The sequence below is a fragment of the Hyperoodon ampullatus genome (genome assembly GCF_949752795.1).
Source record: "Hyperoodon ampullatus genome assembly, chromosome: 1".
Lineage (NCBI taxonomy): Eukaryota > Metazoa > Chordata > Mammalia > Artiodactyla > Ziphiidae > Hyperoodon > Hyperoodon ampullatus.
Genome location: NC_136914.1, coordinates 14,193,667 through 14,209,228, shown reverse-complemented (window position 1 = coordinate 14,209,228; position 15,562 = coordinate 14,193,667). Strand labels below are relative to the sequence as shown.

Here is a 15,562-nt window from a genome sequence, read left to right as displayed (position 1 = left end):
TGTTCATACATTCAAAAATGTTGGTTTTCCAGGTACTTAACTGTTCTCTTAAACCTGGAGAAGCCTTTATGGCTTATTCCCTTAGAAGTGACATACGAAATATAGAAAGCATCAAGTCAAAAGATACAGAGAACTGGACACATCTACTAATCATTATGACAATAGTTTAAGGAAGTCATCTCTATAAACACTTAAGGGCCGTCTATGGCTAAAAAGGTCAATTTGAAAGCCAATTAGGAATCCAGAAGCTCTGACAAGTATGTTTTATTCGTGGTTGGCTTTTAAGAAATGATATGCCTACTATAAAAGCTGTTATTTTGAGGGAATCTCAGAATTTATTCTAAAAATAGAGCAAAAAAAAGTTTCTTACCTTGTGGAGAGGTATGTTACTAATTTCTCATTTGTACTTTGAATCCAACAGTTTTAACAGTATGACATCTACCCTTGAGTTATTTTTAAAGCAAAAGATAAAACGAAAAATTCACTCATTGGAAAATTGTATAACTGGATTGATATTTCTCAATGAAATGCTTATTACAGAATTAACAAAGCCAAAACATCTTCGGAAGGCATGCATTTCACTTTCAGTTTAGAGAAGAACCTTAAGTCAATAAATCATGTCCAAACTACATATTAAAATGTTTATAAAAATCAAGCTTTAACATTTATTTTATATCTAACTTTCCACATCTGTGCGCAGACAAGGAATAAGATTGCACATAAGTGTAAGCAGTGCAAAAATGTGGAAGTGGAAAAGTCACCGATGTGCTAGAAATTGAATACAGGACTGTAAGAAAGCAATGGACAAATCAAAATAACTAGGAAAAAGTAATAAAACTATAGGGTCAGAATTAGGAAGGGTGAAGAATGATAATGCCCTTGTTACTACAGAAGTTAAATAAGTGGCACAGATAGCACTTGTCAAACAAAAAATAATCCAATAGCATTGACTTTTATTCATTCATGTTAAGTCACCTGAAATGATATCTGTTGCAGTTAAATGCTCATTAATGTAAGTGGCTGAACAAATTCATTTTAATGGATACTCACTCCATTAAAAAAAAAAAAACTCAATATCCCACATAGTTAAGTCACTTCAACATAGCCTTATGACAACTCCCACACCAAAACAGTACTTTATTTTGTAAATTTTGACCCATTATTACTCCCATGTTATGTTTTTTTCAGCTGTCAAGTGTACAAGGTGAAGAAAAAATTTAGTTAGATGGGGGTTGCACCTGGAAAATAAATTTCTTAAACTCCACATACATGTTTCAAAACTGCTGGGTCCCAAGTCCATCAATGAACTCCCGGGCTGCCAGTATCATGTGCAGCATACTAAAGCTACACTATCTGAATAGCTTATTAATTCTGCATAAATCAGGTCAAACAATGTGTCAACCTGTAACAGACTGCACACTTTTAACTGAACATGGCAAAATATTCACTCTCTAGAACTTTACATCATCATTTGATGTCAAACAATGAAGCAAATCCCAACAGTATATACAAAAAACAGCTTTGCATTTACAAAAGATTGTTTCCCATACTGATTAATCCAGGCAGCTAACTCATTGGTTTATGCAACTTTATTGAAGAAAAATAAATCAATTACTAGCAGAGCTATTAGTTGATCACTCATCCATTGACAACTTGCATCATTTATTCAGTGCTATATTAAACAGTGTATTGGAAGATAGATTAACTAATAGCTCCAAGCCTCCTAACAATTTAAATGAAAATTACAAAATGTTTGAGACCCTATTTTGGAATACAAAGGGTGTTTGACTTCCAATTTCCATTCTCTGTAGAACAAGAACAGGTCATTCCTTTATTGACATGCATAAAATACATCACATTTTCTGTTCTGCTGATGCTATAAATTCAATACCAATTCTCCAGCCACATCAGTTATGAGCATAAAGTATATCATGTAACCTCAAATCTCTAACAGTGGAAGGCTTACACAAGATGGATGCTGCTAGAATAATGCTGCTTCCTTTGATGTGGCAACTGAGCATCCATCTCCCTCCCCCTCTGATGATTCTTCAGCATGTTAGAGCAGTGAGGAATGGTTTTAGTCTCATAACCAAGTTAGAGTGAAGACATTGGCCACATAATACACATGCTCCATTTTTTAAAAAATTCTGAATCTTGGGCAACTGTTCTCTTGTAACTACTTTACAGTTTCTAAAAGCAGTTATTGTCCAAAGCTGGAAGAACTTAAGTCTTCTCAGATGAGCATGTGAATGAATGGAGGGAGGTAAACAAAAAATAAAATTAAAAAAGATGAGGTCTGATAGGGGAGCAGCCGGATAAGAAAATCAAAAAAGGAACAGTAATTTAAAGTTTATTCCAGCTATAATGCAGGTTATTCTGACTTTAAGGTAGCATCACATGGCATACTTCTGAGTCCATTCCCGAGATATTCTGTTGTACCTGTAAATAAAAAAGATGTTATTTAAAAAGTTAAAATAATTTTTAATACTTAAAAGGGAAGGAAAGAATCTATTTTACCTCTAGACTCACCAGGGAGTCACCTTTAATGGCTATGATTAGAATAAAGCCAACAAGGAAGAAAAAGCACTGATACTCAAAGCACTGTAGGAAACGAGAACTTTATGCTTCAACACAATGTCCTAATACACTGAAAGCAGTATTTTAATAAACACATAGAATGGCTAACAAAAATCAAAGACCTTTTCTGTCTCCTACCACTGAGCTAATGTTCTATTAGAAACTCTACAACTAGTATCCATTCCAACAAATTTTAACATTAAAAATTTTTTTTTTACAATTCATCAGAACAGCAGATTCTGTACATCTATAGCAATTTCCATTAAAGTCAGACCAAATAATGAACTAAAACATTTTAATCTGAATCCTAGACTTTGAAAAGTTACTTGACCCTGGATATTACCAAAAGAGAAAATGCCTTTGAGACTTCGGCACAGGCAGAAAAGTAAGACGCTGGGTTAAGGTGATAAAAGAGCAGTAATTTTCAAGACGAGGTGGGTGTGTCATGTGTTCATCAAAACCACGTTACTTTTTTTTTTTTTTTTTGCGGTACGCGGGCCTCTCACTGTTGTGGCCTCTCCCGTTGCGGAGCACAGGCTCCAGACGCACAGGCTCAGCAGCCATGGCTCACAGGCCCAGCCGCTCCACGGCATGTGGGATCTTCCCGGACCAGGGCACGAACCCATGTCCCCTGCATCAGCAGGTGGACTCTCAACCACTGCGCCACCAGGGAAGCCCAAAACCACGTTATTTTTAAAGTGTGGTGATTGGCGCTAACAAGCCCCACTTGAGACCTGATGAATGAGACTCTGGAGTACAACTGGGGGCATCTTTGTTTTAAAAGAGCAACAGGTAATTCATACATGAGTAAGGTTATTTATTACTGAGGAAGATCACTAATACTGATAAAATGTTACCAATTTCTCCTTGTATTACAACCATGCCACAGGCTACTTACCCGAACAAACAATGAAGTGGTAACTTTAAGAAACAAATATATAAAAGGGCATAGGAGAACTTTTGATTTATATTTACAGTTTGACCTCTATAAAATATTAACTAACTTCATTTCAAACCGAGAACTAAACATAATTCAACCATTTTTCTAACTTTAACATATAAAAATTCTTTCCTCCAGTTCATGGTTACCTCATTTAAGGATACCTCTTGTAAAGCCAGCACTTTAAAACAAAGGTTTTTATTTAGCATACGGGGAGCCACAAAGTATAGCTGACACTAATGCATGCTTGTCAGTAATGAACATTTAGTATAGATGGTGAGGCTTAAAAGTGTTTCTCCCTTACACTGTTATCTCTTGGCAAAATTTTAACCAAGTTACCACATTCCATATAGTACTGAAGTTTAAAATATACCAATTTTAAAGTTAAAATTTAAATACTGTAGTAGTTTGAAAAAGAAACTCAAATTTTCTTTTCTTACTGGTGCTAGATAACTGGTTTGCCATGCAAAAATACTCTCAAGCAATAATGACTATTGGGTATACTTTCACGCTAAACAGAGATCAAGCAGTTAAATGTACAGTTTTCAGAAAACTGCCACATCTGTTACCTTTTGTTAGTTAATCCAGTGCCTTAATGCATGCAGCACTCAAGTGCTGGCAGTACCATGAATAAGCGCACCATAGAGTGCAGATCCTCTTACCCTACAACATAGCGTATTTCTCTGTCCACTCTCTTGCTAACCTATTGTACCTAATTGAACAAGTATACTTAGCATTAATTATAACATACAAAAGTTATAATGGTAAAGTTGTACATACATAAAGAATTCAATATATAAAAAATTTAGACCAAATTTTTACAACAGTACCGGTATTTTTTTTCAAAAACATAATTGGGGTGAAGAAAAAATACCTTTCTTCCTCAAAACAAAGTGACAAAACATTGAACATGTTAGAAAAATAAAACATTTTAGATGGGCTATTTATTGCCACATAAACCAAAACCTAGTAATTAAAAAAAAAAATCACATTTCAGTAACTGGCTTTCTGTACATTTCAACTATCATCTTACCAGAAATAAGCATCAAGTCTTCTTGGCGTTGCCATGACGACTTACAGCAAAGTATAAGCCTAACTCATTAAGAAAAGCCACTTTTTATACTGCTTTCTTAAACTAGTACATACTTACTTATCTCTGTCTGTTTTATAGATCCGTGCAATCTCTGGCACTAGGGGGTCATCTGGGTTTGGATCACATAGCAGTGAACAAATGGATAAAAGAACTGGAAGAAAACAAATGCCTGTTACCTATCATCAGGAATTTGGATAAATACAAGTATTTAAAAACATGTATTATAAACCTCAATCTTCAAAAGATTTTTATTAGTTTATATCTTAATCTCCATAAGACAAAGCTTTACAGAGATTCTGCTTTATAGGAGACAAGTTCCTGGTAGGTAAGAAATACTAAAAATAGATATTTGCTGGCATCAAGTTTACTGATTAGCTATAAAAATCTGCCAAAATCAGGGGTTCTAAGACAGTCAAATGATGCCATATTAGTTTATATTACTTTTCTTTTTTTCTTTTTTTTTTTTTGCCATTCTGCAAGCCATGTGGGATCTTAGTTCCCCAACCAGGGATAGAACCCGTGCCCCCTGTAGCAGAAGTGCAGAGCTCTAACCACTGGACCACGAGGGAATTCCCTGTATTACCTTTTAAGTTAAGTGGTATAAGAATTTAAGTAACTGGAGTTTCTTGGTACTCTGCAGGGTGGGGGGACCTTGAATAAAAATATCTGGGGAACATCTGTGCAGTATTATTCTTAGCTGTTTGCCATGATAAAAAAATCCACTTTCTGTCCTGCTCTCGGGGGAGTTTCACAGAAATTCACAACTGCCCCCACTGACTGTATGTTTTGTCTCCCTGAATTTATAAGGTAGAGACCATATCCCAAGAGTACTGGTTAAATTTAAAAACGCCAAGATCTATTACTAAATGGGCCTTCAACTCTAGCTCTTACCCTGCCCTGTTCAAAATATCAACTTAAAAGATGCCAAGCATCATGGAACATGTACCTAATTCATTCTGAATGTCTGTTATGTGCCAGACACTGTGCAAGGTTTTTATAAAAGTTTAAGATATAAAAGCTTAAAGTGGTCAAAAAACAACATTATCGCACATATAATTTTAAACCCAAGTGCGGGGGCAGATATAAAACTAAACCCACATTTATAGAAGAAGTGTTCAGTATTACACTGCATTTCCAACGATGGTTAAAAAAATAACCTGGAACCTAGTATTAAAGCTTTCTTAATACCAGATATCTGGTGTTAACAGAGTCTGATCTGAAAAGAAACTTGAATGTAGCCAAGAGGGTGAAAAATAGGCCTAAAATTATGCCGCACTTGAAAGAATTACAGCAGCATTCACCCAAATTGTTTTTCTTTCTCCCCGCAAAAAGTATTTCCTATCAAATAAAATTTTGGGAACGCTACACAGTCCCTTTAGGCGATTCAAAAGCACTGTACAAGCATATGAGAGGCTTTATGATGTCCTGCCTTAAAAAACAAATGAACAAACAAAACCAGTTTCACTTTGCATTTACCATACTCATAAAACTTTTGGTAAAACACTATTAACTATTTCAAGAAACAATTTGGGGAATGCTGCAGTAAGTACTCAGCCAGAAATTGAGAATGCTTCGAGTTAGCTGCTATCCTCAAATATCTGAAATACTGTCATAATTAGCAACGTTAAAAACTAATTTTGTGTACTAAGGAATGTCAATACCCAAAAACTGAAAATTACTAAAAGGCAGACTTCCTTCCCATTAAATAGTTTTGTGTTAGATGATTTTATTTGTGGGGTAAAAGCGACATAAAAGCCACCAGAGTCATTCAAAGAGTAAGAGATGGAGAGACACTCCATCTCCATCTGGGATATTGACATGGAGACTGGACAACCTATTAAAGATGTCACACAATGGATCCCTATTAAAGTAGAAGAGAATTTATCTACAGACCTTCCCAAAACTATACATTTTAGACTATTATTAGGTAGGAACAACCTACCATGATCACAAAACACCTAACTAAAGGTTTTTAAAAAGGTTTTTTATCTAAAAAATAATAAACACAGGAAAGGAAAACCACAATTTTTCTGTAAGAAAGCTCAAGTTTCAAAAGCTCTATTAACTTTCGGTGTATCATTTTAGCTAAAAGGCAAGGACTGTATGAGATGTGCAGGTGGCTTGGGACTGAAAAATACTGCAGAAATCAATTAAAATAAACATTGCTACTGTTATTTGCAAATAATGCCTCCCCCATTTGAATGTTAACTTCTTCCCACAAAATGTTTTTAAATCAATACTGCTGAACGAGAAAAAATGATGTAACTTCTTGTTCCTTTCCCCACCTTTGTCAAAAAGTTGTCATTATAAAAATACTTAGAAAAGTAGGCCCAAAAATGAAACTCCTTTAACTATTAGAAAATCAGCCTCTCAAGACTTTCTCTAAAACTATTTTACCTTTAGAAATAGTTAAAGCAGGAGACCACTGTGATCTTAGAATATCGAGACAAATGCTGCCATTACTGTTAATATTTGGATGATAAATTCTTGTTGTAAATGCAACCTAAAAACAAAAACAAAAACAAAAACTTTAGGTATTTTTCCCAAATAAAAACAAGCACCCTAAACTCTGGCAGAAGACTTTAGCAAGACTCAGAATACTGTTAAAATTCTAAAAAATCAAACAGCTAAAACCTAATTAATACACCTAAAAGGACCAAATATTACAGCAACTGGTTTCTATATTCTGACCAAGATCCCTCAGGGGCTCCCCTATTTTTAATTAAAATGGAAAATACAACTTTGGGGCAAAAATTTTATTGTCAATGATATGGTGGGTTGTTCTGAAGGTTAACTTTTGGCCCTACCATATCATGAGTATCAAAGAGCCATTTGAAGGGTATTTAACATTCACTTAAAAATAAGAAACTTCCAAATGTAAACCAAAACACACAGGCCAGCTCATTTAAGGCATCGAGCTACAAAGGTATGTATTTGACCCTCCATTTCCACTGTACATAAAAAACACAAATTTGAATATCACAAAGGCATTTCATCTAAAAGAACTGTCATATTGCACCTATAACTGTGAAGATAGTTTTAGTGAAGTGCCAATGTTCTATATATATTATCTTCCATAGTTATTCATATAGATTGAGTTTATCTCAATGGCTCTGAAAAGTTAAGGACCACATGCTTTTAAGACCTATAAACCAGTCACCCCAGTGCATTAAGCAACTCTTGAGTTTTGATAAATTTACTGTTACGTGTGCAAGCTCAAAGCCCAAAATGTATTACAGTCTGTCTGAACCCCAATACAAATACGGTATAATTTTTAGCAACATGTGAAAATGCATACTTAAGTTGGATATTTGGAAGCCTAGTATTATAAGACACTAGGGGTAATAATCCAAATCCGTATGAGCACAATAAAGGGGAAAATAAAAAAAGCTTTCACATGGTATATTTGAGCCTTGCAACATTAAGGATACGGCAATTCTCACCTCCACTTACAAAGTTCAAATCCAGATTTAGCTGCTCTTTTAACTAAAGGTTAAGAGTCAGCATTCAACATCAGTGATTCAACTCAATATATACATTCATCCTCAATTATTCTTATTCACTATACATTCATATCAATTTAGCCTTGACTTACACAGAACCCTAATTTCTAAGAATTAGAAATTCTTATTTCTGGAATAGAACACAAATCTATACTCACAGATTTGGAGGGGAAATACTTGCCTTAGGTGGTTTGAAGGGGTAGTCTGTAGGAAAATGAATTGTCAAAAAGAATACACCGCCTTGATATGGGCTGTCATTCTGTGAAAAGAAAAATATGCTTAACTCTGCTATTTTACATGTTATTGCTAGATAATTCATGTAACATTTCTATTTTCTAAGCATTTCTCTAATATGAAGCAAAATTACCTATTTGCACTGCAAGAGTCTAAATTATTCCACAATGAAGTTCGTATTAGTGAAAAATCACAATATTTACTATAGAACAATGAACCCTAATTTACACAGATCCTACTTTATGTAAGTTAAAGAAATTTAGAAAAAATAACCCAGAAACACAAGGTTCTAGACCCCAATTTTCACAAAGTATACTTAGCAATAAAACTCTACATAAAAATGTACCGAATTATAACTTGAAAATATAAGTTTACATTTATTTGTAGAATATTTCTTCTAATGATAGTCATATATACACAAATGGCTTTGTAACTCAAGAGGCTATCCTGGTTACTGGCAAACCAAAAAGTTAGGTCTTGTAGGTAACATAACAACTCCCTTCAGTAGGAGAAGTAGAACAGAAACAGAATATGTTTTTAAAGAAAGTTTAGTTTCCAACTGGCTCCTCAAAATTCTCATTTAAAAACCATGAAGTCTTGGGACTTGCCTGGTGGCACAGTGTTTAAGAATCTGCCTGCCAATGCAGGGAACACGGGTTCGAGCCCCGGTCCAGGAAGATCCCACATGCCGCGGAGCAACTAAGCCCCTGCGCCACAACTACTGAAGCCCACGTGCTCAGAGCCAGTGCTCCGCAACAAGAAGAGCCACCACAATGAGAAGCCCGCACACCGCAATGAAGACTAGCCCCGGCTCGCCGCAACTGGAGAAAGCCCGTGCGCAGCAACGAAGACCCAATGCAGCCAAAAATAAAAAAAAATAAATTAAAAAAATAAAAACCATGAAGTCTTTTCTTCAAAAGCACACTACTGAGTTCTCTACAGCCAATCAATACACAGGATTACTAGATTTGGAAAACTGTGGAATGTTTGTTTGGTCCATTTCAACAGAAAATACAAAATTTTAAGCTATAGCACTACTTTTTCTCCTTAGCTGTCTTGCCCACTTTGAGTATGAAGAACTCCTCAGTAAATAAATACTATACAATGTTAGTATGAAGTAACATTTGGGAGTAACATTTGCTAGTATTTTACATTTAATTTATTAACCAATAAAAGGAAAAAGATATTGTTCCCATTTTATGAGTTGAGTAAAATAGGACTTGAAGTAACTTAGTGAAGTATACAATTGGTACACGATAGAACCAGGATTCAAACCCAGGTCTTCTGAAAACCCCTGCCTGACTCGGATCAAAGAATGACGACAAAAGATGGTGACCCACTCAAGGATTTTAAGGTCAACGTTTTTTTTAAAAAAGGGACTGCGTAATTGTCTCTGGCTATGCAAAGAGCCAACCTGAAGACGTGTTTGAAAATTTGAGTTATTACCAACACCTATTCCTCTGCATTTGAGTGAGGATGTATACAGCACTAATATGAGCCTTTTTCTATGCTCACTCTGTATGTGAGGCAAATAACCTTTACAGGTCTGATGCTGTAAGTTCATTTAATCCCCAGACCTCTGTAAAATAATTAAACATTAGTTGAATTACTTTAACTCTGCCGTTCTATTTACTAAGTATATGTAAGGGACACAGAACAATTTCTTATCTTGATGAGTTTACAGTCTGGTAAAGAGACATACAGTGAAATGTTATAGCTATTATGACAAATGAACAAGGGTATATACCTGGGCTTTAAAGGAGAAAGGTCAACTTACTGATAATCAAGTTCAAAGAAACATCACTATTAAATGGAAGTACTACTCTCTAAATAAGTCTTTCCTACTCCCAAGTCCCTCCTTTTCATAGTGCCTACAAAAAATTTTAATTAAAAAAACTAAGACTGCAAAACAGCATTTGAGAAGTACAGAAAAACAAATCAAAGCAAGGCACCAGGATGTGATCCGAACTTATTAGACCAATATATCATTGTTAAATAATAAAGCTACATTAACTGGAAATAGATGCTTCAAACAGCATACCCTTTTAGAAAACAGGCTCATACTTAAGATATATGTTTGTACTGAGTACAATTAACAATTTAAGGGTAACCCCAAAACATTAAGTTTTCATTAAAGCCAATTCCAAAAGTTCTGTTTAAGCTTTCATTCCAAGTTTCATACAATCAAGCACTGTATCTGACTGTTTCTTAAAGGCAGTCTAACAGTAAGATTTAGGCAAAGCCAAATTTCATTTCACTTTTTCAAAAAAAAGAACTTACAGAATGAAAACATTTCAATGTTACAAATTAACACTAAAATTCCAGCAAATAAAAGAGGAAAAACTGGTAAAAACCATAACCAAACTATGTCATCTAAAAAAATTGAGGCTCTATATCAAATTTACCATAAATTGACAGCAAACAAATACACCAAGAAAAACAAAAAGGAATACACTGATCAGCAAATTGACCCAATCTTAGAAATCCAGAATACATATTGTATCTCTTTTTTAGAAACCTTCTACCCTGGTTCTGCTCAAATTTGTCCAAGTTGCTTCTCCCTCAGTGTCTGTACTCTTCCCCTAAGGCAACTGTAATGTATTGGTATTCCTACGGATCCATCTTCTGCTTCTATCTCCTGTCCCACACTTATTTTGGGAACTCTGGAATCTATCTCTAGTGTAGTTATTCATTCCAGGACATATATTCAAATGCCTACTGAATATTTCTACTTGGATGTCTCATGTGTCAAAGACTCAAACCACAATCGTGAAGCCACAAACTAGGATCTCATCATTGATCCTTTCCCATCTCCTCACAGTAGTTACCAAATGTCAAAGACCCTTGAAGTCTCCTGAACCAGACTCCTCTCCTTTATACCCATGCTTTAGTTCAAGATCTTACTACCTTTTGTCTACATTATGGCAATGGTTTACTATTGGTAGTATTCCTGCCTTCACTCTGGCTTCCCTCCAATTTATGCCTCACACTAATGCTGAAGTGGTCTTTTCAAGGTACAAGTTACTCTCCAGCTTGAAATCTAGCACAGCTTTCAAGATTAAAGTTCAAACTCCTGTGCTTTAATGATCTGATTTCCACCCATCTAGTTAGTCTCATCTTCCACCTCTTCTCCAGAATACACTCTCTGTATTGCACATAAAATAAGGATGTTTCACATCTCCTTTTTCTCCTGTTTCTTTCCCTACTTGGAATAGTCTTCCTTACCCACAGGACCCTACCTATACTATAGGGTCCATCTTGTGCTTAAATGTCTTAAAAAAGATAAATAATACAGCCCTCCCTTTAGTACAAACTGCAGGCTGTCCTTTTTAAAATATCTTGTTCTGTACACTATTATCCAACATAATTTTAACTTCCTTGTGTTTTCCTCTTACACTAGACTATAAAGCTCCTTAAAGAGTAAGGTACGGGGCTTTCCCTGGTGGTGCAGTGGTTGAGAGTCCACCTGTCGATGCAGGGGACACAGGTTCGTGCCATGGTCCGGGAAGATCCCACATGCCGCGGAGTGGCTGGGCCTGTGAGCCATGGCCAATGAGCCTGCATATCCGGAGCCTGTGCTCCGCAACGGGAGAGGCCACAACAGTGAGAGGCCCACATACCGCAAAGAGTGAGGTACTAAAGAGGAGTTTTCACATATTATTAGCCTTCGCAGGAAAAACATAATAAACAACATAAACTGAAAAATTCACCCTTATGTAACAATAAAACAATACCCACTGCTTTAGTTCAAGATCTTACTTCAGATGGACCAAATATTTTACTTCAGATGGTTTTTGTATCTGATTCTGCTCAGGCTGCCAACAGTTACATTATTCACAGATACGGTACTTTCTTCTACGGCTATATATCACAGATTAGATGGAAGTTAACGTGGTTCTCAAAATAATTTCAACAATGTCTTTCTGTCAGCTCCGTTTACAATTAAAAAAAGTCAAGCATATAAATATCAGAAACAATAGGTAAGGAAGTTAGTTTCTCCTCACTGCATCAATTCTTCATGGAAATTTCCCTTAACATAGCACAAAATAACCAACAAAAGTTTAAAAACCACATAACGAGCAACACTGCCACCTTCTTTCAACGGTTTATTTTTATCGGCATTTTTGCTTCCGCAGTATCTTGCCTTTGGAAAGAATAAGCTAGCACGTAATTTTTAAGAACCAAGCATTTTTGTTCAATCATCAAGAAGATTTCCTTACTATAATCCACCAAAATCCAATAGTAACTCTGTCATGAAACCTCAATTAGACGATCCACACCTTAGAGAGTCAGAAATCTTTAGTTCTGTGACACTGCCATCACTTTGACCTAAGAAGCACTCCAAAGCAAAAGTAATTTTGTTAACGTTTATTCTTTCAGCAAATCTGCAATTTATGGATTGTTATGCCACCACTAGCCCTACTGTTTTGGATCACATCTGCATGCCACTTAGGGTAGGCATACTAACAAAATAATATTATCTAATCAAACTGTGACGTTCTGTCATAAAGATGCAGTCAAAAGCCAAAACAGCATGGTTGTTTCATTGATACACTTCATAGTAAGGATAATTGTTAACCATTTACAAGCTGGCATCTAAACTTAGGTGCTTACTTACAAAACGCGCAGTTAAAATCTGCATTTTGGGTGAGTTTTTATAACTTTTGACTCATTCCTGAAATTACCCAATAGTGAAAATTAACCTCCTCAGAAAACAAGTACATTTCAGAGACTAATGTTACTAAAGCAGAACTATGCTGCTATGGTATAAATATATTTTTTGCTCTTGTTAATCAGGGAATATTTAAATAGTTCTGAAAATGAAATATCTGTTTTCAAAAGCAGAAAACTGCTATTCCTTTATATTAAAAGGTTGCTGAAAAAAAATACCAAAGCATAGCCATAATCTGAAATACATATAAATGAAAAATGTTTCCTGAAAGTAAAAGCAAATTAACAGCTGAAAAATTCTTCAGGATAAGCAATCTTCTATTCTGTGGAAAATTACTAACAAACGCCTCAATTATGCTTCACTTTGATTTACTATAGGTGTATTCCTTACCTTTTGGAAAGGAATAAATAAAATAACGAAGACTCAAAAGTCAAGCAGAAAAACATTACACTGATTTAAAAGTTGGTTTATTACGCACACCACCCAATTTTAAGTCTTGACTACCAACTCTTTTGTGCTTTATTAGTACAGACAACTAATTTTTATAATGAGACTATCTTAAGCACTCTGAACCAAAGATGAGCTTTATTTGGTATAGATATGGCAAGGCATTTTACTGAATTCTTTGCTTTGAAAATTGGTGATCTATAATGGGAAAATTCTAGAAGTTTCAACTGTAAGTGCCTAAGTGGACCTGGTGGCAATTGTGGCAGACACACACTTTCTGAAGAAAGGAGGCAGCTGCTACTCCACCCCACGCTTGCAGAAGGAGGGTCTAGTGACAGGGTTTTTATGTGAAGATTGTCAACGTGTAAAACACTGTGTGGGCCAGCACCTCCCTGGCGGTCCAGTGGTTAAGACTCCGCGCTTCTGCTGCAAAGGGCACGGGTTTGATCCCAGGTCAGGGCCAAAAAATAAAACTTTGTATGGGCCAAACTGGGTAAGCCATGACTTACTTAACTATGTGTATTTAAGGGGGGGCGGGGCTGGGCGGGAATCACAGTTTTGTCACCAGTTAGACAAAAGCAAGCACTTAAAACAGTAAAAATAGACCTTGAGGTAACTGGAAACAACCCTGACTGTAGTTTTTTCACTAGAATCTCAATCACAGACACATCTCAAATTGTTAAACTAAATATCCCCCCTCTATGTGATTTACAATCAGAACTGCTGAATAAACACTTGCTAAACCAACCCACCCACTGGCTAGCTTTTTTTTCCAAGGGCATTTCTTCTTTTAGAATTATAAATATCTACTTACTGACCATTATCTCACCTAGTACATTACTGCCAGTTATGTTAAGATTAAAATACCAAAAGGGGGAAGAAAGCAGAAAATTCAGTAACACACACACACACCCCTCAGAATAGAAACCCTTAGGTGCCTTCCAAGTCAAAAAAAATGTTAAGTATTGTTTGATATACAGTCTTACCCCAGGATGTTTTACTGTGCTCTAATTCTGTGAAACTCTTAGATGGTATCCATAATTCTGAATATTCAATTATCCAGCACATACAGTTTCTTATCTACCCGGGATAGAAAGGAATTTTGCTGTATTCAAAATATCACATTCTAAAGACTTCCCTGACGGTGCAGTGGTTAAGACTCCACACTCCCAATGCGGGAGGCAAGGGTTCAATCTCTGGTCAGGGAACTAAGATCCCACACGCCGCATGGCATGGCCAAAATAAAATAAAATTATCACTATCTACCTAAAAATATTCAAATTTTACATGAAACTGAAGTTTTAAAAAACTCAAATATCAAAATAATAAAATTAAGCTAGATTTTAGGCAGCTACAATAAGAGAGTAAGATCTTTGAGTAATATCATGGTACAGCCAGAAAACTAATGGGCTATAAGTCAGGAAGCTCTGTGACAATACTTTACATTGCTATGAAAGAAAGTTAGAATGGAAGAGATATTTGATAGGTCACAGAAAAGCTATATATACTCTAGAACCTGAACACAGGGACAGACACAATATACTTAACTAATGACCAACTGTTTCTTCCAAAAGCAGTGCAACAACTATGGCATATCTCAAATAAAATTACAATGTAATAAAATAAAGCTAAAGGCTTAATTAAAAATTACTAACTACATCAATGCTGGATTTTAATTAAAAGCAATAACTTAATTCTCAGTACTTACAGGTCCCATAATTGTGGCTTGCCAATGAAACACTAGAAAAAGAAAACACTCTTGTTATTATCTAAAAATACACAAAAGCTTTTTTGAAACTAACTGTAAAAATCAACTTGAAAATTACTTACTATCATCCCCAACTGGACCTGCAGAACATTGTGCTGGAGGGTCACGGGCCAAATCACTAAGTTCCTACACCAAGACAGAAAATGCTGGATCATTTAACCATAATAGAAAACACAAGCAAGTAAAGACAGTCGTCTGCTTCCAATTATTTTTACACCATTCTTTAAGGGACATATAATCACAACTTACATCAACAATACACTCTATTAGGAAAGAAAACGTAAGTAACCCTAGTCCAGTTTCTGGGACACACTAGGCACAGTTATTT

The 15,562-nt window shown here is 35.6% G+C and overlaps 1 protein-coding gene across 4 annotated transcripts in view; it reads right to left on the bottom strand.

Moving 5' to 3' along the window:
• Nucleotides 1-931: 931 nt before the first annotated feature.
• UBE2D3 (ubiquitin conjugating enzyme E2 D3) overlaps nt 932-15,562 on the bottom strand; it is a 29,369-nt gene continuing 14,738 nt past the window's right edge. For 2 of the 4 annotated variants that reach the window (XM_079713843.1, XM_079713846.1), the window contains exons 3-6: nt 8,295-8,372; nt 7,008-7,113; nt 4,668-4,761; nt 932-2,439 (exon numbers count right to left, since the gene is read on the bottom strand). In XM_079713843.1, the coding sequence (XP_079569969.1) occupies nt 2,394-2,439; nt 4,668-4,761; nt 7,008-7,113; nt 8,295-8,372 (324 nt within the window). In that variant the 3' untranslated portion in view covers nt 932-2,393. Of the gene's footprint in view, nt 2,440-4,667; nt 4,762-7,007; nt 7,114-8,294; nt 8,373-15,174; nt 15,207-15,296; nt 15,361-15,562 lie in introns of those variants that run through there. The other 2 variants (XM_079713845.1, XM_079713844.1) reach the window with 2 other exon arrangements.